The sequence below is a fragment of the Scatophagus argus genome, chromosome 19 (genome assembly GCF_020382885.2).
Source record: "Scatophagus argus isolate fScaArg1 chromosome 19, fScaArg1.pri, whole genome shotgun sequence".
Lineage (NCBI taxonomy): Eukaryota > Metazoa > Chordata > Actinopteri > Scatophagidae > Scatophagus > Scatophagus argus.
In genome coordinates, this window is record NC_058511.1 from 12,174,403 (window position 1) to 12,197,723 (window position 23,321).

The window sequence follows — 23,321 nt, forward strand, 5'->3', positions numbered from 1 at the left end:
ACCCATAACGATCTGTGGCAGATCAACTGGAGCACACTTAGACAACTCTTATGTTTAGAGCTTTGGCCATCTTTCGAAATGTTAGCAATAACTTTGTAATTGCCAAATTGGTTGATACCTTGGAAGGTGGCAACATCTTTTTCCTTCAGTATTTAAATCAGAAAACAACCCTCAGGCTTTAAGCTCACCTGATCAAGCCTTCGAAAAACTGCACATTACAGTAAAGGGGTTCAACTGTAAAGTTTAACAGCTCTCTCTAGCTTGTGCAATAAACAAACATTACAGCTAACACAGCCGGGGTAAATTCATTACAATCAAGGCTTGAAATTAACACCAACCACCATCCAAACCTGGGAACCAGTTTGACTGCAGCAGGAAAGTCAATCAAATCCATTATCTAATGTGACATACAGCCAATCTGTGTTCAGTCAGCTTGTTCTGTTATAACAAGTAAAAACAAACTCTTTTTGCAGGACATGAAACTATACAATAACAATGAATAATCAAATTGAATCACCAGTAATAATGGCTCAGTGCTCAAATGATAAAATTGGCTAGTAAGAATGTCCCACTAGAGATGCGTTGATGGAAAAAGGTAATTTCATGCCATGATTTCAACAAATGCATCCATTGATCAAACACAGCCAGGGTTGATGCATTAACTCAGTGAATCAGGGCGCATGTTTAAATTAGAACGTCTACAATTAAATGTGTGGGATCCTCTCATTCATCGTCTAAATCGGTGGTGCTGAATGAATACTGAGGGGAGTAAAATTAAGTGACAATTAGCATTCAGACTGGCCCCAGCAATCTGCTTTTTTTTAAAAACTTTCTCCCAGGATGAATTGGGTGGTTTTCAATTTGATCTACTGTCACATTCTGTAATTTAACCTGCAGTAAAAAGCTGCACTGACAACAACAGCTATTGATGTTGATATGAAATTGGTGTGAAAGGGACAGACAGGAAAGAGAAGACGATCCTGTCCTCCTAGGAACTTTGATGCTCTAACTTTCTCTGTTTCTACTTTTTCCCTTGTCCCCTCTTCCCCTCTCATTTCACATTCCTCTCATGAAAGAGACGCTGATCCACATGTGGCCTCATCCCATCACACATCATCTTTTACAGCTCCTATCATACCTTCGCCTGTCTGAAACTCTCCATCTCTCTGTCCACCCTCAATCTTTCAGTCTTCTTTAGTTTCAGTTTCTCCCCCTTTTTCTTTTTCTCCATCTTTCACTTTTATCTCGCATCTTCCCACTTTCCCTGCGGTTGCTCCTCCCTCTCTCCGTCACAGCTCCATTGTGCTTTTGCCAACTGAAATTGGACGCATGGATGAATATGGGATTCAAAATGGCACCGTTTTGAGACTGTCTGGATTTGGTGTGTGCACATATGCAAGTGTGTGTCCCACATGTTTTCTTTCGACCACTGTAATGAATGACAGGTTCTCCAACTAGTGGCAGGCAAACAGACACCAACACATGCACATGCACACTAACAGACATGCACTTTCACACATACAGTATGCAAAAAAAGCATGTGGGATAGCCCTCCCACACAGCAGCCCACTTCCTCAGTAAATGACTGACAGCTGAGTATGTGTGTCTATATGTGTCTGTATCTGTGTGTCATCTGACGCCTAGAGGGTGGCTGCATCTTTTATATGGCACAGTGGACCACTGACAGTTAGCTGACAAGAGTGTGTATGTGTGCGTGCGTGCATGCGTGTGTGTGTGTGTGTTTGCAACATGGTAACAGTTCTCTCTTCGCACGCTCTTCTCCAGATCTGTCAGGGATGCCATATCAGAAATCTTTTTAAAGATTAATTTTATGGCATTGCTGCTATATTAGATAGTGCAGCAGCGAGTGACAGGGAGGATAGGACTGTGACAGACTGATATATGGTATAAATCTCAGGCTTAAACTAAAATTACTGTCAAGACAGGATGTACACCTTATCGTGCCTCTGGGGCACTACAGCGACCTTAAGGAAGGCAAAAATACACATTAGATAGAAAAATCCATCAGAGACAAATGGCTGCAGAGGCAAACATGGCTTAACAAGACTGGTGACAAAGAAACATATCATTCAGTGTATTTTTTTAAAATATAATAAACCATTTTAATCTCTTATTAACAAACATGTACTGTTGTAGCTTTGCACATGTTTTCTTTGATACCATTATATAATGTCAAAGTCAGTCAATCAATCAATCTTGGTATTCTTACCCCAACAGGTATGACAAGTGGTCCAAACATTTCTTATAGCCACTCTGAATGGTCACACTCCAATGTGGAGCAAAGAAGCCATCCATTATAGAGAAGCATGACACGCAATGCTCTCTCAAATGTGAATAATGGCACACTTTTCTGAAAGGCGCTCACTGAGTTTGAATTGGTCTTGCAGAAAATACTTAAAGACTCAAATATAGCCTACTTTCACACTCTACACACCTGGTCCATTGCTGCCTGTAGCAGGCATAACTTTTGGAGTCGGTTCCCGAGAGTCATTGAAACTGCCATGTCAGAAAGGTGAGAGAAGGATGTGTGGAAGGATGCTCCATCTGACAAGAAAATTAGCTGTTACGCAAGTGGCACTGGGTGGAATAACTGTGAACAGTCGTAAGTAGTCTTGTGCGTTTTTGGAGCTTTCCAAAATCTGAAAATATAATCCTGATGATGCCATCAGGGTTATTTCACATTGGGCCATCCTTCTTTTCAATCTGTCCCGTTGTGATACAGTCAAAAGCTCCAACACCAGAGAGCAAGTAGATGTTAAGTTTAGATTGTTTCGTCAACTGCTTTTTCCAATGTCTAGCTCAAAATATCTACCAAATTAAAGAAGTCAACTGCATCCAACTTTGAGTTACAGTCCTTCCCTACGCGTGGGACAAAGTCAGTGACTCATCACTGACGTGCAACATGCTCCTCACAATGTCCCATTAACTGACACTAACGATGCCTCATCGACGCCACTTACCATTATCTCAATCACGATGATCTGTTCCTCCAACGTCCGTCCATCTGCCTGCATGACTTCAGGACTTCAAACTGAGCTGACAAACTCTGACGCATTCCCCCTCCCCGCTGTCTCTCCCACCTTTCCACTCACTGTCTGGGGTTTACTTTCCTTATCAAGAAGAAATGTCACAGGCATTTGGCAATTTCATACCTTTCAGCTCCACTCTTTCTGACTTTCCTGCACTATAACACTGGCAATATTTGGAGTTCACCTGCAGAACATCAAATAGTCTGCTAAGAGTGTTCTGCACAATCAAACTGACACATTTCACAACAAACATGTCTGTCACCATGAAAGGCATTGAATGGTTTTGTTGTTCTTGTCTGCACTATTTTCTGCCCTTCAAAACAACATCCAAATGTATGTAGATTCAATTTCAGTCATTTACAATGGGATGCCAAGCCTCTAAGTATTCACTTACCTCCCTGACAGCCTGATCAGTGTTCTAATAAATGTACAACGCTGGCACCGGGGATGCATGAATCAGGTCTATTCAGGGATAAAACACTGGAAAATTACATCAAAGCTACAGTACAAATACAAGAGTCAATGATAACATCGCATAAATCAAAGTGAGGCAGATCCTCTGCCTCTTTCACGCACAGAAATATGTCAGATCTCTGTAATGAAGAAAAATGGAGTCTGTCGCAGTCACTTTTGTCCTGTGACCCCAAAGTAAATGGACTGAGTGTATAAAGTAATGTATTAAATTGGCACTCGGTACAGGCCAATACATAAAGCCTTGCACTATGAATTGCTACTGAGCATAAATAGAAGTGCTTTCTTGACAGGGACATATTTCCTTATGCCTTGGCATTGGAAATATAGAGGAAGAAAGTGAATGAAAAGCAGACGAGAAGGTGAAGAAGAGCGAGACGGAAGAGGAGCATGGGACAGATTCACACGACACACGCAAAACAACATGAAAAAGACTTGATTACAGGGTGAGGCAGAGGGAGAGGAGGGATGAATTACATGGAGACGAAGAGAGCGAGGCACAGGAGGAGGGAAGAAGAGAGACCAAGAAAGAGGGAAGCGGCATCAGAAAGCGACAGGCAGCGAGATTAATAGATTTTCATTTACATCACAGTATTCTTGAGGCACAGAGCACACTATTATTACCCTTATCAAACACCAACAAGTTATTCTGATCCAGCTCGCTCAGTGAGAGGGATACATAAAAAGGAAGTGAGGTTGAGCAGGATAAATGTGTCACTATGGTATATACTCATATTGCTTGTCTTTTTGATCTTTTTCGACTTAAATCTAAACCTGTACCGCCTGATTCATTTTTGTTGGGCTGTTATGACATTAGATTTCAACTGAAGTCTTTACTTTGGCACCTAATTTTTATTCAGTTTTAGTATTTTAACAAGAATTTGTTTCTGTCATATTTTTGTAGACAAAAATAAAGAGTAAAAGTAGTGAGCTTGAGTGGGATCATCAGAATTCAGAATCAGTTGTTGTCTTTATTAAAAATGTTCCCGGATGATGACATGTTTCAATCAATATGTTCAATCTGACTCTCTCCCGTTAAGTAACAGAGACATGCGAACAAATGCAATGCACCATTACTTTGAATGAAATAACAGATTTCTCTTGGTCTGAACACTGTTGGAAACATATTGGGATTAAGCGCACAACTCAACAAAATACATCCATCAGATCAGCTTAACATTATCTTGTGTGGGTCTGTTAGTTTCTCTTTTTCAATCAAGGACTTGTAACGCTAGCTATTTCTGAAATAAGATGTTGCTAATTAGCTCAACCAATCAAGCAGCTTATTAACCTTTGACGCCGAGACCCACTGTATTTGTACAGCAGGGGACACTGTAAACTTGTCAACAGCATTAATGTCTGATTCAGACCGTACGATCTTTACATTAAAATAGTGAATTGTTCCCTTCTTCAATTGTCTGTCTTTCATTATTTAGTACTTTACATTATTGACAAAGTAAAAATCGACAAAACATTAAAAAAACTTTTGTATATTCTCTCAGTCTCATCAATTATGTAGTTTTTGTTTCATCATTGTGAAACAAAGGTCGTCAGTGATAGTTATAGTTTTTGAAGTTAGCATTGCAATAGTAGATTGATGCTCTTTGTTTGAGAGGTCTTTTTTGTTTAACATTGTACAGTCCCTCCAGCAGAGAATAAATCTGGTTTAATCATCTTTCGGGGAGTTTCTTTGTTCTAACCTGTGTGGCAACAATCATACACATATCCATACTTGTTTTACATGTGGACCAGTGTAATAATAGCCCTCAGGTCAGTAAACAAGTCCTGGAAAGGTAGGCGGAAAGGCAGGTGATGGATTCATATCTCATACAACAGCTGGTGAATCCAGGCGGGTGGAGGGTGGGGGGTGCATTTGTGGCTCCCCACTCCCTCGGTAACTGGGTCAAGGATGGTGTGCCCTTGAGCGAGGCGTGCACAAACTGTTCTGGTCATAAAAACAAGCTGTTCAGCATCTGGTCTGAGAGAGCTTCTCTCTGATTGGTCAGCAGGTAATTGATAAAGGTGTCCCTAATTAACTAGCTATTTCACCCTCGTTAGAAACCAGATGTGATGATTTTGGCCTGGAGGGCCAAAGCCTATTAAAGAGGGTTTTTCTAAAAAATAGAATGAAGAGAAATACTAGACTTGTATAATTTCATAATAGAATAGAAATTATAAACTTGGTGATGTTATTAATCTATTGTATTTCATTAACCTTTGAGCCCTTGTTACAAAGCTTTTCCAGATGTTTCTTACTCATTCTCTCGCCTTCCAAAATGGCAGGCAGCCTTGTATTTTCATTGTGATAAAGACAAAAGCCAAACAGTAGTTTCCTGTTTTTCTGGCTACTGCGTTCGTTGTAATTGGTAGAAACCAGGGCTCAGGGACAGTGACAGGTGTAAATACCATTAAAATCAGAGATCAAGAAGCTACAAGTTTCTACATGGAAGAAACGGGATATAATATAACTGACTCACGGTTAAACTTCTGTCCTTTGCTTGGATGGCAACCAAACTTAACAAGGCTCATAGTGAGTGTGCGTGTGTGTGTGTTTGTGTGCACGCACACATGGGAAGTGCAGACAGACGGGGGATGAGTGTATCGAACAGTGAGTGAGTGCCAGAGGGAACAGGAAAACAAGCAGAAGAATATGCAGCAATTATGCTTCAGTCCAAACCAACCGCAATTATGATGAAGAAGCTGGAAATACCAATAAGATAAGGATTAGGATGGATGATGTATGCTGATGTAAGTGCAGTTTGGTGCAATTTATTAAACTAGTAGCAGACCTGTTATGTATCTGTCCAATTGAGCAAGCAATTTAGAGCAAATTGTGGTGGGAAAACTACATTTTTTACACCACACTACAGAATGTAATCAGCCATAATCAGCACTCCCCATCAACTGATTTTGTCTTTTTATGGAAGCACTGATTGGCCCTAATTAATTGTCCAAGTTGATCATCTCTATTTAAAATCGACTCATTTTACTGCCTAAAGGCTAAGCTTGCAAAGCCAATCTGAGAAGACTTGAACAACCTCAATTTGCGTTTCATATCTATATCAGCGTGTACTAGCAACTTCATTGTGAATCAGTTAGTGAGATTTATATCTTGTTTACACTAAGCCACTTGAATCGGACTACATAAATCAACTCATGCTTGAATATTCTCACCACATGTTGAAAAAAAAGTGTACATCCACCTCTCTGAGCTGCACACCTGATCTTTACTCCTCTTCAGTGTAACTGTGTCACTAAGCAGTGTGTGGAAGTGGCCACTGACAGGGTCTTGCCCCTGAGATTATGACAGCTGAATTTACACTAAAATTACACTGAAATTACATGCACTTTCCTGTCAGTGGGGACAAGACGAAAGCTGATTTCAGCACTTGTGGTAAAAGTAGGGAGATCATCCCTCAGCGTTTTATCGACCCAGATGTTTGTGAACCATGCAAATCGCAGGGTGATGCTACAGAGTGCCACTTCTTTTACTCTTTAAGTGATCTTTGCAGAGTACAGACACTGGGTTGTACAGAGCATATAAAAAAGACAGCAGATTTGTTTCAAAGAGCAGTGATCTGGAGGTAAAAGAGTGCTGTCAGTGAGTGCACATCAAGACAAAACCCTTGCTATGTTCATTGTTGTTTCACTGGAGTCATCCAATCACCAAACAGCTTCAAGTGCACAACTGGACTGGAGTAGGGTATACCCACATTTGCACTGTGCATGGAAAAGCCTAGATGGATGGATGTAAAGAAATTTGTGGCTAAATGTAAAATAAAGTCTTATTGTGAACAACCCCCTTTAAAATAACAATTCCAACAAGGTATTAGTCTGAAGACTTTCCAGCTTCTCAACTCTGCCTGTGGTTCTCAACCTTGAACCTTCTGGTTGCAACTGAAGGGATCAAAAAATATGTTATACTTTTATTTTTGCAAATGTCAATCACACAGGAGTAAATAGTAGGGCTGTGACAACACACAAAATTCGTGATTTGGTATGTATCTCTGTTGTAGGTTCACAGTTCTGTCCATTCGTCCTACCAATGAGAAAACACAACAATGTAGATAATAATGTGTTGTTTGTTCATTTAATTGACCCACTGAGGCGATTCTGTTGCAAATCACGTTTTAAGCTTTTTTGCAGAGAAATCTGACTTCAGCTGAACAATGGCATTATACAGTATGACGCCAATAGTTGTTCATTTTTGCTTGAAGTAACTGGGAAACTGTGATGCTGTCATACAGTGGAGCTATGGTAAGCCGATTAGCATGTAACACACTACACAACTTGTGTACTGCCAAAACATTTTGGGTAAAACTCCTAAACTGTTCTAAAATTTCCCACGCGTAAGTAAATGAAATTAAATAAAGTGTTAATTGTGTGTAAAAATTGGTTTTGTCAAGTTAGTAACATGATGAGCCCAGCAGGCTCCATGTGCAACTGGGACTCAAAAGCCCCGTGGACATTTGTATCGCAGTTTCTGTCTTGGTTTACAGAACATTCACACCCCTATTAAGTAGGGCATTTTTTGGGGACATGGGGACAAGGCAGCATATCGCCCGGGGCAACACTGTGGCTTTTAATAGTTTGTAATGATTTTTGGACCCAGTCTTGGGCACAGGCCTTCACTATTCACAAAACAACACTTGTTAGTAGGATCACTTGTTGTTTGCTTTGGTCTTCTGATGGGATTTGTTGGCAAAAAAAAAAGAAAAATTAAAAAGAACATTAAAAAAAAAAAACAAAAACACCATAAAATCCTGTCAGCCATATTCATGCCCCACTTCTGGAAACTGTGCATGCAACAATACTGTAATACTGACAGTGGATGTTGCTCTGGACATGTACAGTAGACAACTTGATAAATAAATAATCCAAGAAAATGGTTTCTTACTTTGGACAGATCTCCGACCTCCAGGTAAAAACAGATGATGAAAACATTCCAGGTCATCCACACCACCAGCCACGCTGCGTACTGCAAAGGGAAACAGGGAGAGGGACAAGAAAGTGAGTGGCAGAAACAATATGACATGCCTTTGTCGGAGAATTGAAAAAGCACGTTCACGTTTTGCATTTGGAGTGAGTGAGATGTGTGTGTGTGTGTGTGTGGGGGGGGCTTCACTTGTGATGTTCTTAAGATGCAGAGGCACAAAAACAACAGCAGAGATTGCAAACCAATCACTTCAATCAAACCAGACAGGGAGAGAAGACGGATAATAAGTGTGTGTATGTGCGTGAAGTTATAAGCAGGAGAGAATGGATGAATGATGGAGGTGAAGCAGAATTTATAAGCATAGATAATAATAATAGATCAAAGTTTCATTATCTGAATATTCTCACTTCATTTTCTGTGTATGTGTGTGTGTGTGTGTGCGCGCGCACGTCTTTGGGAGGGGTTTGTGCGGTTTATATGATGTGTTGGAGGGCTGTGTGGAGGCCTGCAACCGCTGTGGGAACTTGTGAAAGTTTTCTGTAACATAAATTATTTTATCGACAGCTGCCAGAGACAGAAAGGAGAAACAAATAATTCCACTTGGCAAGTTACACTCCCACTCAGCACCACATTTCTGACCTTTTATTTACTATATACGTTGCCTTCCTTCAGTCTTGGATCCACCAGCAGACATTTTATTTCAATTATTAATGAAGACTGAGTTACACTTCTTGTGATACACGTTCAGCTTTGTTTTTTTTTTACAGTACAGTCCCCAGGCGTGAGTGAAATGGTTTAAGATATGAGACAAGATCACTTGTTAAACACATCGCATTTAACATTGTCCTGTACACACAGTGCAGTTAAAGACATCATTATGATACAGTTACTGTTGGCACCGCTATGAGCCCTACATATCACTAACTATATCCCAGTGAGACTGAAGAAAACCTAAAAGTAACACACTGCAATATTCTTCAGTCCTCATTATTTAATGTAGAGACAGCAGAGTATAGGCTAATGAGAGGCTGTTGCTAAATCTAGGGCAGAGGATATGTAAAATGGCTGTTTCCAGTGTGTGTGTGTGTGTGTGTGTGAGAGAGAGAGAGAGAGTGAGAGAGAGATAGTGTGTAAAACCCACCCCAGTGACATATCTCGGCCTGAATTGAATCGTGCCAAACAGGCCGAGGATGACGACGATGATGTGCAGGAAGTTGGTAAGGATGGGAGCCCACTGGTAGCCCAGGAAGTCTATCACCTGACGCTCCAACACACTGACCTGAGAGGAGGAGGGAGAGGAAAGTAAATCAATGGTGAGAAACAACAAATCAAGTCAATAGCAAGTCATGTTTTCTACAAAACATTTGTCAACTGTGGGCTGTCACATCAAGAATGTTCTGAACCCATCAGTGTCATAGTCCTTTTAACTTGCAGTAACAGTTAATCATCTTTAAACTGATTTGAGCTTGTAAAAAGTGGAGCAGACACATTAAGAAACATAAAAATCTATGATGTAGAGCTGAAATAAAAAAAAGCAATTATCTTGATATTTGATCGTTTCAGTTCATTTTTCAAGCAACCTTTGATGGTTTCACTTGCTCAAATGTCAGGATTTGCTGCTGTTTTTTCTCATATCTGATTGTTAACAGTATTTTTAAACACTGATTGAACAAAGCAGACAATTTTTACCATTTTCTGGCATTTTTTTTTTTTTAGAAAAAACATCATCAGTGTGGAAAGTAAGATGAGATTATTCAATAATGAAAATCGTTGATGCTTTGATTTAACTTTGCAGTTGTCAACTAAAATTCACCAAAATTTACAATTTTCCTTATTTTAGTCAATTAGTTGATTAACCAGTCTTCTGGGTCAGGGTCTAAAAATACGTTTATTTTTGCATTTTGTTATGGGAAATCAGAAATCACTCATTACTGGAAACTCATACTCACATAACTCACATAGCACTAGTATAGGGAGGCTTAGTGTGTGACCACTAGAATGTTTTTAGGTGAAGGTAACTCCAAATGCCAAATGTCTTCATATTCAGGCTATTTTGGATTTTTAAACAATTTAAACGATAGTTGAGTTCATTCCTAAAATACAGACTTGCCGAAAGGTTTGTAGGGTTAAAAAAGATGCATTTACAATTAGTGCTTTCACCATAATAAAGTAAACTGTAATCCATTATCTATGCATTACTGTTAGGCTCCCAGAGTGCTGTGTGTGTGAGTGAGTGAGTGTGTGTGTGTGTGTGTGTGTGTGTGTGTGCGGGTTTATTATCATTCAGTCACTAAAGCCTCATGCTGAGATTGTTAATGAAGTCAGCACAGCATACGATATGGCACTGCTAAATATATTAACACACACACATACAGGGACAGAAAAAAGAAGACATGAGGAGGAAGAGGAAGAAGGAAATGCAAAAGAAGGTACGGAAAGAAAGAAAGAAAGGAAGAACAGATCCCATTATTAGCCTAATTTAGCCCCAAAATAGACTGAGATTTACTGTTCACACTATCAGCTACAAGTATTTAAACACCAACAATAAAAGGGTTTATTCTCCATTATTCTCACTCTCTTCAAACAAACACACACACACACACATGCATACACACACACACACACACACACACACACACACACATCCACACACACTCCTGGATGCCTGAATTTTGAGTGCCCCAATGTGAGACCATATGGCAACACCACAGCATTTCACAGCCAAACAGCAGATATACACACGTAAACACACAATGCAAAACACACATAAACACATAAACTTGCAACCTTGCAACCCCGCAACAACCTGCCTGACATTAGTTTTAACTATGAGAATGTTTATTGGATGTGAGTGTTACACAAAGAGAAAAGTGTATGAATGAGCATGTGGTGTGCTGACATATGTGCATCCACCAGTGTGTGTGTTTCCATGTCAGGGCAGGTCTGCTGCACTTGCACTTGACAGCACCTGCTGTTATTGGACACACTGGGCTCAGCTGGCACCACAGTGTGTGTGTGTGTGTGTGTGTGTGTGAGAGAGAGAGAGAGAGACATTGTGTTTCTTTGTGTCTTTATGTGTGGGACAGGCTCCATCTCTCTGTCTCTGTGTTTCTTTGTGTATCGGCTTCATTTTATTCTGTAAAAGTGTGTCCTCCCATTGACAATTATACACCGTTGCAATTGTGCCTCTCTCACAAGCGCACACACACACATACAGAGGCCATTATAAGAAGTCAGAGGCCTCCCAGCCCATTACAGAGGACCCCTGGGGGCCCCTCTTTCATCACCAATAATATAAACAGTCTTCACTACAGCTGGGACGCACACACACTCCCCAAAAAACACACAATAAATCACACACAAACACAAGTAGCTGAGAGAAACTGACAGGAGGGATAAAGAATTTGTTTTTACACTATAGGCAACAGCCATATTGATTTCTGGGGCTTATTAAAACACACATCCTTTAGGGTCAGTCAGCAAAAAATAACCTTTTTTTTTTGCTGGTGTTTATTGTTCTAACGTGGCTTATCAAGGAAGCACATAAAGAGCTGCTTTCAATACCAGACCATCTGCTCATTTGCACCGCACTCACCTTTTGATGTGAAATTCACATTACACGGCTCAGCTGCAAAACAACTAACTTCAGCTGCCTCACTACATCATTCTTTGTAATTAAGTCACTGAGTTCTCCTGACAGACAAGACAAAGCATGCACACAGCCCCCACTGCCGTAATCCCAGCATCCTTTGCATGTGTCAAATGACAGCAGCTTCAGATAAGGTGTGAAGTCCGCTGGCCTTTCAACAACTGTGACTCTGGTGGGGAGCTGCAGACAGCATAGTCAGTAGCAGCAGCTATGTTAGCAGATATGGCAGTTTTGTGATGTGTGCAGCAGATGAAAGCTTCAGCGCTGTACAGGTGGAGCTTCAAGCTGTCTAGCAGGGTCCTTTGGGATCTGCTGCGACAGGCTTTGATGCTGCTGAGAGAGAGATGTTCATTTCAGTTCTGCTGCTTAAAGCACAAGGGCAGGGGCATGTTCACATTAAGCATGTTTATCTAGCAGGGATATACTGTACATCCACCTGTGGACACAACTCATTAGTCTTAATTGCAAGTAATGACGGAGGAGTTTTGTCTAGTCAAGCTGATATAGCTCTGCAGTGGCTGCACATAAATATCTGTAAAGTGAATAAATACTTGTAGAAGTGTGGTGTTGTGTGTATTTCACAAAACATGGAGAACAAGTTGATCTGCAGCTTTCCATCAGTCTGTCTAACGGCAGCACAAAATCCCTCCAAGAATGTTTATTCCACCTACTGTACTGTTAGCATAAATCAATGCTTGTGTTCTTGTTTGCATCGGTTTCCCAAATGAAATAGTTCACTGAGAGCCCGAACCCCTCACTGTCTTGTTGTTCATCCTCATTGTATAGTCTCCTACCCATATAATATGTCCGAAATCATTACGTTTTGTTCACTGAGCAATATTGTATGAATTACAACAAAAACTGAACTTGCACAGCCCGCAAACTACAAGAGAAAACCAAAGACAGATACCAGCTGTTAGCGTTTCTCTAAAGGAAATGGTGGTGGTAAAGTGCTACAAAGAACTAAAGTGGGCACAGAGCAGGTAAAATGCAAACTCATAAGAATAAATGCAAAAGAGATCATTGAGTAAAGTTAAATACACTGATGAAATAGTTAAAATGTTGGTTAAACTGGTCACTTTTCTACAGAACACTAGTTTACTTAGAGGTTGACGTTTGTTTGGCGGGTTTGAACCCTGGAGGGATCTCATGAATTGTATTATCTAATTATTTTCATGATGAAAGATAAATGTGTTGTTATGACTGGTACAAACAGCAGAGCTTGAGTTCTAAGGATTTTTTTAGAAAATAATTACATTTTGCGATACTGGTCAGAAAAATCGCAGATAATTTCTTTCCTCAGACGTTCAGGCCTTCTTTGGTACCATTCACGACAAAGTGTTTAAGTTTGTCTTTAAACAGTAAAATTTGTCATCTTTTACCTGATATCAAACCTGAAGTGTTTCCTTTTTGATGAAAAAAAAATAATAATAATAACATTGACAGCTTAAAAGAGACGGAATTTGGCCGTTAATTGAGTTGTGCTTGGGTTTAATTCAGCACATACACTCACATACAGTACATGGATGCACACACAGACTGAAGACATGTAGCTGAAGTGATTGAATAAGACACTCAAATGCTTGGGGAACAGATTGAGGGTGATGAAAGGGACAGTAAATAGAAGCAGAGGAGAAAGCAGGGGGGAAAAGAGAGAGAGAGAGAGAGAGAGAGAGAGAGAGAGCGAGAGAGAGAGAGAGAGAGAGAGAGAGAGTCTCCATCGAGTTTGGGACAGCTTTTGGTCTATTTGACAATGAATAACAGAATGATATCAAAGAACTATTATTGCTCCAGACAGGGAGAAAGCTGCATCCTGTGACCATTATGAGACACTGCAGAGCGATAAAAGTGTCTTTTATCTTAAAGAGAAGGAGAAGAGAAGAGAGAACAGAGGAGGAGAGAGGGAGAGGAAGACAGTGACGGACAGAGAGACAGGCCAAAAGATCTGATGAGAGGCCCTGAAGAGATGGAGAGGTGATTAAGATCCAACACTTAGTGGGAACAGAGGAAGAGATGAGAGAGAGGCAGTGGGTAAGAGAAATGAAAATGTCTCAGTGTCTCATTTTCAGTCTCTGAATTCCTCCATCCTTACCTTTGTCCTTCTCTCACCCACTTCTTCTCTGTGCTAATCTTCTCATTTCCTCCTTCCCTCTTTCTGCTTTCCTGTTCTTTTCACCACCCTCTGCTCTTTTGCCTCTCTTCTCCTCTCCTACATATTTAATATGCAATCATCTGTTACCAGATCGGATGTGTCATAGAACAACAAATTACCTCATCTGCCACCTCCCTCTTTTCCTTCCATTACTCCATCCCTTTCCTCCATTACTGCATTACCTTCTCCACCTTCTGTCTTCTCTTCATGCGGCCTTTCCTTCAGCTCTCCTCCCTGCATCCTCCATGCTGCCAGCCTGTTATCTCTCTCTCTCTTTCTTACTTGCCTCCTCCCTTCCACAATCTCACCCACCCCCTCCTCGTTCCCTTGGCGCTTTGGCTGAGAGTTTCGCTTGGTTCTGTGACCTTTAAAAAACTGCTGATCAAATTCTGCTGCTCATCCCATTATAGACGACAGAGAGGGAGGGATGAGCGGAGGGAGATGAGGTCAGGAAGGGTAGGGATACAGAGTGAGAAGATGCTGGGAAAAAAAAAGAGATGCTGGAGAAGAGGAGGTATGGAAAGCAGCACAGACAAACATGCAGAGGAAGTGAGAAAATGTCCAACACTTTGTGAGTCAGACAGGCAGCATCATGACTGAGTAGAAACAAATCAGACACATGGAGGTAAATATATGCACTTCTATTCTCTCCTCTGCTTTCATTGTTAAACCTTTTTTTTCCCCCGTCTCTGTATTCATCGTAAACTTTATTCTTCTCATAAAACTCCGAAGCAATCGTGGTTTACTGTTAACTTAATTAAGGCCGCCTGCCTGCGCCGTATCCCACTGTGTACAGCAAAAAGCAATCTCCTATCGATTCGGTTCACACAACGATCAATTCATCTCCATTGGAGCCTATTAGGGACCATTTGTGGCTACTTAGGGCTCAGAGAGAGAGGAAAGACGGCAGGGAAGATGGGGCGAGCAAAGTGAGAGGGGAAAAGATAAAATGATGTAGAGGAAAGAAAAAGGAAGGCAGAGCGAAGGAGACGGAGTAAATGTTGGAGAGGAAAGAGAGACTGAAGAAGGGTGAAGATGGAAAAAGAGAATGATGATCATAGGAAAATCTCTCCATTTTATGTCCAATTTCCTCTCTCAGGGCCACTCATTGTCATCACGAATATTCAGTCATAACTGTAATGGCCATAATGTCTGTAGTCTCTCAGCTATAGATAGACTGCACACAACTCCAACTGAGAGTCCCAGTTAAATTAACATTACCGGTTGGCCATTAGGATGGCAAACTTAAAGCTATATAGGCAGTGGTAAAGTGCCTGTGACTCACACAGGTGATGTGCTACCTTTGAATGAGTTGTCAAACTTTCCAGACAGTTGTGTTGAGCGCCGTCTGAGCCCTGAGGTGCACCTTTCTATTTGTCTGATCTCATGGGCTTATCAAAATACAGAGAAACAGCTTCGTTTTTAGTTCTCTGCTAGCATCAGCAGCCTCACATGCTGGGGTGAGGGTGAAAAGACACACCAGGGTTTAAATAATTCTCTATGTTGCAATGTGATGGTGTAACTGTTGCTATGGTGAGAGGATGATTCGGGTAAATGTGCTTAGTTAAGCTTATGGATTCTGACAAAACCTAAAAAAAAAAAAAATTGAAAAAAAAAATAAAAATCAACAACTAAGTCAACAGCTGCATGGTATGTTTACATGTCTTTTTTCAAAATGTGAGAATTGTATAACCCAAAAGCTCTGTCCATTAGAAAAGGCTGAAGTCCAAATGATGAAGCAGTACTTGTGTAGTACATCAGGGCTGTACAGTTTCTCATTCTCATCTCATCAACAATCAAACTTCTACTGAACTTTTTGAATGAAGCTTTGAACATGTGTTGTCATATTTTATGATGTTACACCCATAAAAAAAACTCTAACGCTAACAGCCTGAATAGACTGCAGTGAAAATGTTGTTTTTGAAAAAACAAAAACAGTTATGAAATGAAGCAGATTATTTTGTCTAAATTTTGCAAATGATTGTATCCATCTTTATTCAATAAAGTCTGACTTATTATACAGCACTCTGTTTTAATTAATAAAATGTTTTTTATTAATTCTTTTTATGTAGCTATTAAGGAAACCTTCAGTTATACTTGCAGTACACTGCGTAGGTCCCTAATATCTGATATTAAAATTGCTGGCTTAATAAATCAGTCAAATTCAACACTTGTCACAGTTCATAGATCCCCGTCCAGATTATACACATTTGATTAATCTGTTCTACACTTTTATTGGCCCATCAGATTGTCAGTTTTTATATATCTGGCTGCCATGGCTGTCAACAGATGGAAAGAGTGGATGGAGGCAGTGTTAGCCAGATAGCAACACCCTGTAAGTACCCCGATGTGTCATGTGGAACAACCGAGATGGATCAAGATGGCAGCGTATTGATGAAAGCTGTGCTGCAGAGGAGCACTCGTAGGTTGTCATTACGGTCACTCATCTCTATACCACAGCTCTAGACAGGCTACTTAAAACTGTGATGAGCAACTGCTGGCCCACAGGCAAAATCCAGTTTCTTGCCTAATTTGCAATAATGAGCCCCAGCACCTGAACAAATTCTAACCGCAATTTAGGAGCCACAGACGTCCGACATAGTTAAGTGGAATGTCAGTGGAAAGACAGACAAGTAGACCTTACGTAAATCTTATTTCTGCTAGCTAACCAGAAATGCCACAGAGGGAATTACCTTCCTGTTTCTGTGTCTGCTCCTCTTCTGCTTGTCCTTTTGTCGTTTTTATTCTCGGCTTCGAATGTCACTGACAAAGTGCTTCAATGCTGCAGTACTTTCAGGTTCTTGTTCAATTGAAACAAGTATCAGAGCAGCATGCAGCCACATGTCGAGAAGTTGTTTCAGCCCAGCAGTCAAGGTGAAGATGTTTCAAGGGAGACAACATGATTTCACCTATTAAGTCAATGGGCTGTGCTGTGTTCGGACCATTGACTTAAAAGAGGTTTCGTTTTGCCCTGACACAACCTACCGTATGCTGAAAATGTTTGCATTTCTACTTTATAGTACTTTGGATAAAAGCCATACAGTAAATTGTATTTCTTATACATTGCTGGTGGTATTATGGTTTTTTTGTTGAACTCCAGTGGGTTTCGAAGGTCATCTAAGGGCAAAGGTCATCTGGTGTCTCAGTCTGACAGAAAGAAAGAGTAAGACTTGTAAAAGAATAACAGCTCAACTACCATTTCAACATGCAGGAACATACTTTAATATCAAAAACACAACATTGTACTGATACTCCCTCTGTATTTGTCCCCAACAGTCTTTTCCCTCTGTCCACTTCTCCCATGACAACCACGGAGCCGTTTCACAACTCCTTGCAAATTAACTCGGGTGATTAATATTCCTATGAATCATTTCTTTATGTAAACGTGGCATTTAAATGTCAGAAACACCAGCTAATCAGTTTGGTATTTCAACAGATCTTCCCTCTGTGTGTGTGACTGACCACCCCTCTGTCTCTATCTTTTTCTGCCGTTGCTTTTTTGCTTTCTGTCAGCTGGATTGCTGCTCTCTCTTTGGAGAGAACCATGACAGCAGAAAGTCTGCTTTAAATCCGTTTCTGTAACTGTAAATTCCGACTGTTGCCTTTCTTTTCTTTCTTTCGGCAAGTGGCCCAAAGTTGTTTTTGACATCTGATATATTTTTACCAGGATAACATACCACATGACAAGAGACAAAGATAGTGATTTGAACTGAAATTTGAACTGTTGCTCTTGTGATACTGCAGCGACTGAGCAAATTTTCCATTTTTCACAAGAGGATAGAGCCTCTTTACTCATACAGGAGGAGGGCTGGCTAGCACGAGCTGTCTCTCTTATATTGTTCCATCCGTGGTGATGGTCACTCTGTGCAGAGACTCAAAGTACTGTAAGGAGTGCTGAAATTCATGAGAGGTCAAAGCAATGACTGAAGGCCTGGTCACACCAGACAGTGGAACAGTAAAGTTCATCTGCACGTCTTTGTAAAATATATTGTTGTAAAAGCTTGGTGACATCCTGACCAATCCCAGAATTAGTTGGCTAATTGCTGCTTACATGCTTGCCAGCTGGGCTAGCGCTATTCAGTCACTAGCTCTCTGAGCATCTTTTTGTTTTTTTCTGGACGTGGCTGTTCACACATTTTGTTGTCAGGATTGTAGACCATTTGATTCAATAAAGCATTACTGAAGCTAATCATCGGTTAGCAAGCGAGCTGATTTGTCACGATAATTTCACTGGAATTAATTGACTTCCCCACCGAATTTCACCTTCTTAATTATTAAGCATTAACTGATGACGACCAGTGTGGCCGTTGGAATTAAAGTGATAAATGAAGCTTTCGGTGTCTACCTAAACAGGCATCTGATTGGAACCAAACTTCACTTCTTCAAATCTTTTAATTTCAGTGTGTTTATTTTCACGCAGTCAAATTATTTGGAACTTCTTTATCGAGATCTGACTATAACCTCAGGCTTTGAGGCACAATTGATGTCATGTCTCCATCCCAAAATACAAACAGAGGGAGGGTTATTTATAGCAGTGGCGACTGAATGGTGCACACACAACAATACACCCTTCCACATGCATTCAAGTCTGAACAAATCCACACACACACACATACACACACATACAGAGGGCTGGAGGACATTTTCTCTCTCTGCCAACTATCAATCAGATATCATTAGTCAAACAAGAACATGTGTGTGTGGTTGAGTGTGTATGACAGTGTGTTTGTGTGTGTGTGTGTGTGTGTCAGACTGCGTGTCGGCTCTGGGCTGATACTGAGCTGAATGTGTCATTATTAATAATTGCTGGCTGCAGCAGAAGCTCTTTATAGTTATTTACCGAGATTGACCAACTAATTATGATAAATATAATACACATCATCTGAAGAAAAAACACCTGTCCTCCTCTCAACAACTTTCTTTTTCTACCTCTCTCATTACCCCCTTCGTTTTCTATTTCTTTGTCTCTCTCTCTCTCTCTCTCTCTCTCTCGCCTGGCCGCCCTCTCTCGCTGACGCTCTATCTCTGTCTTATTAATCAAGCGATGTACTGGCAAATGTAATGTCTTTGATGCAAAGCTCGTCCATCTGTTTGTCTCCCCGCTGCTGCCTTTGAAAGCCTTCTCTTCCTCTAGCTGTCTGTCAGATTGACTTTTTTTTGTCTGATCCGGCCAGACCAAAAGAAGTGCTGACATTATCAGAGGATAGCAGGAAGAGTGAAATGCTTGGATTTGTCTCGATATGTTTTATCTGCTCTGCTGCTTTGATCCAAACTGGACCGATTTCGACAAAAGCACATTAGAGAGAAGACAACAGGGGCTGGACAAAACTCAGTTCAGATTAGATAACTTGTTCAAATATGAAGGAGTGGCGGATCTTTAAATTTCGAATTAAACTTCTGATACATTATTCAGAAGTCCATGATGGATTCTGGAGGTGTTAGGGGTGAAATCTTGTCGTGCCCCACGGTTGTACATTCAAGAATTTGCAGTGCACTGTAAAGCTGCAGCGATTTCAAAGAGATGTCAGGAGTTTCAATTAGCGCAAACGTTTTTGTTCTTTTGCTTTTTCCTCTCCTGGCTACTTAATGGCTTGGGCTTCCTCTGCTTATTGCCTTTTCCCTCCTTTATCTTCCCACCCTCCCAGTGGCTCACCCCTTCTCTTTTCTCGCTCTTTTTTCCATCTTTTATCACAAACCCCTCTCTTCTGTCTTGCTATTTGTTGTCAGTTTTTCTTTCTCCTTCCTTCCTTTTTGTCTTCTCTTTTCCTTGTCTCCTCAACCCTTTCCTCCTTTCTACTTCCTCTCTCTCCTTCTTGCCTTGGCTTCCATTATCCCTCATTCCTCTTCTCTCCTTCTCTCACCCAACGCCTCCATCCTACTCTCCCTCTCTTAATCAGTTCATGTGTTACTATGCGCCACACAGACACACACACACACACACACACACACAGTACCATCCCTCCTCAGTCAGTTTGTAAATGAATTATCAGCCCACCAGTGGTTTTCCGTTCGTACTCTCTTATATCTTAATGGCCGATCTATGCAGGCAGTGCTTTTATGAGGATAAAATGTGTGTGTGTGTGTGTGTGTGTGTGTGTGTGTGTGTGCTGGTGAGAATGAGGGGGGTTCAACTGCTGCATGATAAATAGATGTATTAGGAGGCACCTCTATCGTACCCAGGGGCTCGCCTAGTGTGTGTGAGCAGTGTGTGTTCATATCCGCATGTTTAATGTGTGTGGTTGATTGTACGAGCCTGGATTTTGTCTGATTTTTATGTGTGCGTGAACGCTGTAATGGTAGTGCATGTGGTGTGTGTTTAGTGTGTTCTGAGTGTATTTTAAATGTGTGTGGTTGTGAGGAGTAGCGGGATATGTAGAGTGGAAATGACACCAGACAAACCCACAGATGGACGCCCAGCGGGCTAAGAAACATTAAGGCTGCACAAACACATTAACACACAAACACACATTAACACACTCTCCCTCTCTTTCTTCCACACACACAGGCAGAATGATAGGTCCATGTTTGCCTCTCCCTCTCTCTGAATAACCTCATGGGAGCTCAATGAAATCAACCACATCATTGGTGGTTGTGGTGAGTACATGTGTGTGTCATGCACCGACATGTACAAGAGAGCATTTGAAGTGATTTTTGGTAAAAATGATACATTTGAGTTCATAAATAATATAAGAGCTGAATGAATGTGATTCATATGTTAATTTATAGTATCTGAGAGCTGACAGCAGCATGAAAACAGCCAGGTAGACTTTCTAAACACAAGCTGGTCCCCTTTCAGTGAGTCAGGAGACAATAGCATCAGTGTGGTTTATTGTGTTTGGGTCGTGGGCCAAGACTGAATTAACTTTGTGTCTTGGGCTGAATGGGAGACATAAAAAGAACCTGTGGTGTCCCAGCTGACAATGAACTGCCGGCCAACTTTGTCACCTTATTTAAATGAGCTTCATTGTGCTCACAGTGCTCATAGCATCAATGGGCGCCGAACGCTTTATTCCCTCCTGCTCACTGTTGTGAAGCAGAAAATGTGGCCATATTTCCATATTATTACTCTGGGTGCTATCACCGAGGCCGCATTGCTGATCGCCCATTCGCTGTCAGTGGAGCACATCCAGCCAGCACTTGCTCCTGGTGCATGTGGACACGAAGTCCCGTCTGTGTGTTTACTGTACAAAAACGCCCACAAGCAGATTGCACTTGAGCCATTTATGATGTGAATATGGCAGCCTCTGCAGCTTTCCATCAGCAGGCTACCTGCTACTGAGGGCTAAAGAGACAGCGCTTTATAAGCTGGGCAGGTCTAGTCTCTGCCTGCTGGCACACTTGACCTGATTTCCAAACTGAGTAATGTCTGCGAGTCATTATTTTACCTGTGATTTGTTTTGTGCACAATGGCTGGCATAGCTTCAAAGAAACTGAGTCATTTGCAGGACAAAGTAGGGCTGCAGGTGCTTACAGAGTCATAATAAGAAGAAATCAGAGCACTAATAAATAATCTGCAACTTTGATCAAAACACTGGGCAGTAAGCAGTATTCATTTTCATTATTGGTTAATTTGATTGTTTGATTAGCTGAATAACTATTTGTTATATATTATATCTTTATATCATTTACAAACATAAAACAAAGTAGCAAATCCTTACATTTGACATCTATGACATTTTTACTCCTAAAACACTCATTTTTTACTTCAGCATTCATAAATGTTATTGATTACTTTTCTGTGAACTGACAAATAAATTAAATGACAAATTGTTTCTGTAGTTTCTATTAAACCTGTTTACTGAGTGTCATTAGCATGTGGGTTTGTGTGCATGATGCCAGAGGATTTTGTTTGCGCGGTCCTCCAAATGCTCTTCTGTAATGTGATTTATCAGCTTCTTCAATCCATCAACTCTCTCTCTCTCTCTCTCTCTCTCTCTGTGTGTGTGTGTGTGTGTGTGTGTGAGCATCTGTGTCCATCTTCCCCGACGCCAACTAGCCACTCCAACTGTTACACTACTTTAAGATATGACTCTTCAGCATCCAAAAACATCCAGGCTTTAGCTTTGTCAGCCTGCACTAAACAAACGATCTTACAAAGTCTCTACTGATTTCTTTTCACTCTGCAGACAAAGAGAAAGAGGAAGAACATGTCTCTATATGTTTGTTTTTTATTCACCCAATGGCATGACAAGTATGGCTGCATACTGGCAAAAGTCTGATGATACAGGGTTAGGGATAAGTGTCACAATAGAGGGGTTATATGACAATACACAGTGCAAAGCGATAAATCGCAAACATCTAACTTTAGGTGTCGCGGTATAAAGAAAACAACAACATATGTTTAATATTTAAGTTTGAAAACTTTATGCAATCAGAATGGTGGGTTTGTAACACAAAACACAAAATGAAGTCTTTGCATGTAATCTATTATTCAAAATTCATACAGCGCTTCTGAGAATCGATCAAGCATCATCAAAATAATACAATGATCAAGTATATCGATATTTGTTTGTCAGTGCTTCAGTGTAGAAGCTATTTGTACCACTGGAATGTTGTATTGGATTTCAAATTCAAGGATTTGTCTTTACTATGAATATTGTTCATGTTTTTTGTTGAAATTCTTTTGTTTTTTGGGAAATATTTTGGCATCAACTGCTGCTGCTAACCTCACGCTGCATGCTGTCTGTGCCATTATACTGCTCACTGCAGCGGCTAACTGCTCAGTTTCCTCTATTAATAATCATAATAAGATTGAATCACTAATGTGTAATACCACTCAGCAACAGAGCAGGACTTTTATTAAATGAAAATGTCATTAGGACTAAATGGTATGAGTGTGGAACATGGCTCTGAGAGTTATTATAAGCTCATATGAAATAATATGTTCTCCAGCACACTGTTTGCTGGTTCAGTATTTCCCTTTCTGTGGAAAATTAAACCACTCCAGTCAATAAACAGCACAAACACATTCCAGGCATTCTAACCTTACACAAAGCATGGGTCCAATATTTGTCCCAGACTGATGGTTCTCGTCAGATAAATCCATAATGATCAATAAGGAAT

At 40.7% G+C, this 23,321-nt stretch overlaps 1 protein-coding gene across 1 annotated transcript in view; it reads right to left on the reverse strand.

The window, feature by feature from the left end:
• nkain2 (sodium/potassium transporting ATPase interacting 2) overlaps nucleotides 1-23,321 on the reverse strand; it is a 71,237-nt gene that overhangs the window by 25,369 nt on the left and 22,547 nt on the right. Inside the window, exons 2-3 of the mRNA XM_046373799.1 lie at nucleotides 9,599-9,736; nucleotides 8,419-8,499 (exon numbers count right to left, since the gene is read on the reverse strand). Coding sequence (XP_046229755.1) covers nucleotides 8,419-8,499; nucleotides 9,599-9,736 — 219 coding nt within the window. The remainder of the gene's footprint in view (nucleotides 1-8,418; nucleotides 8,500-9,598; nucleotides 9,737-23,321) is intronic.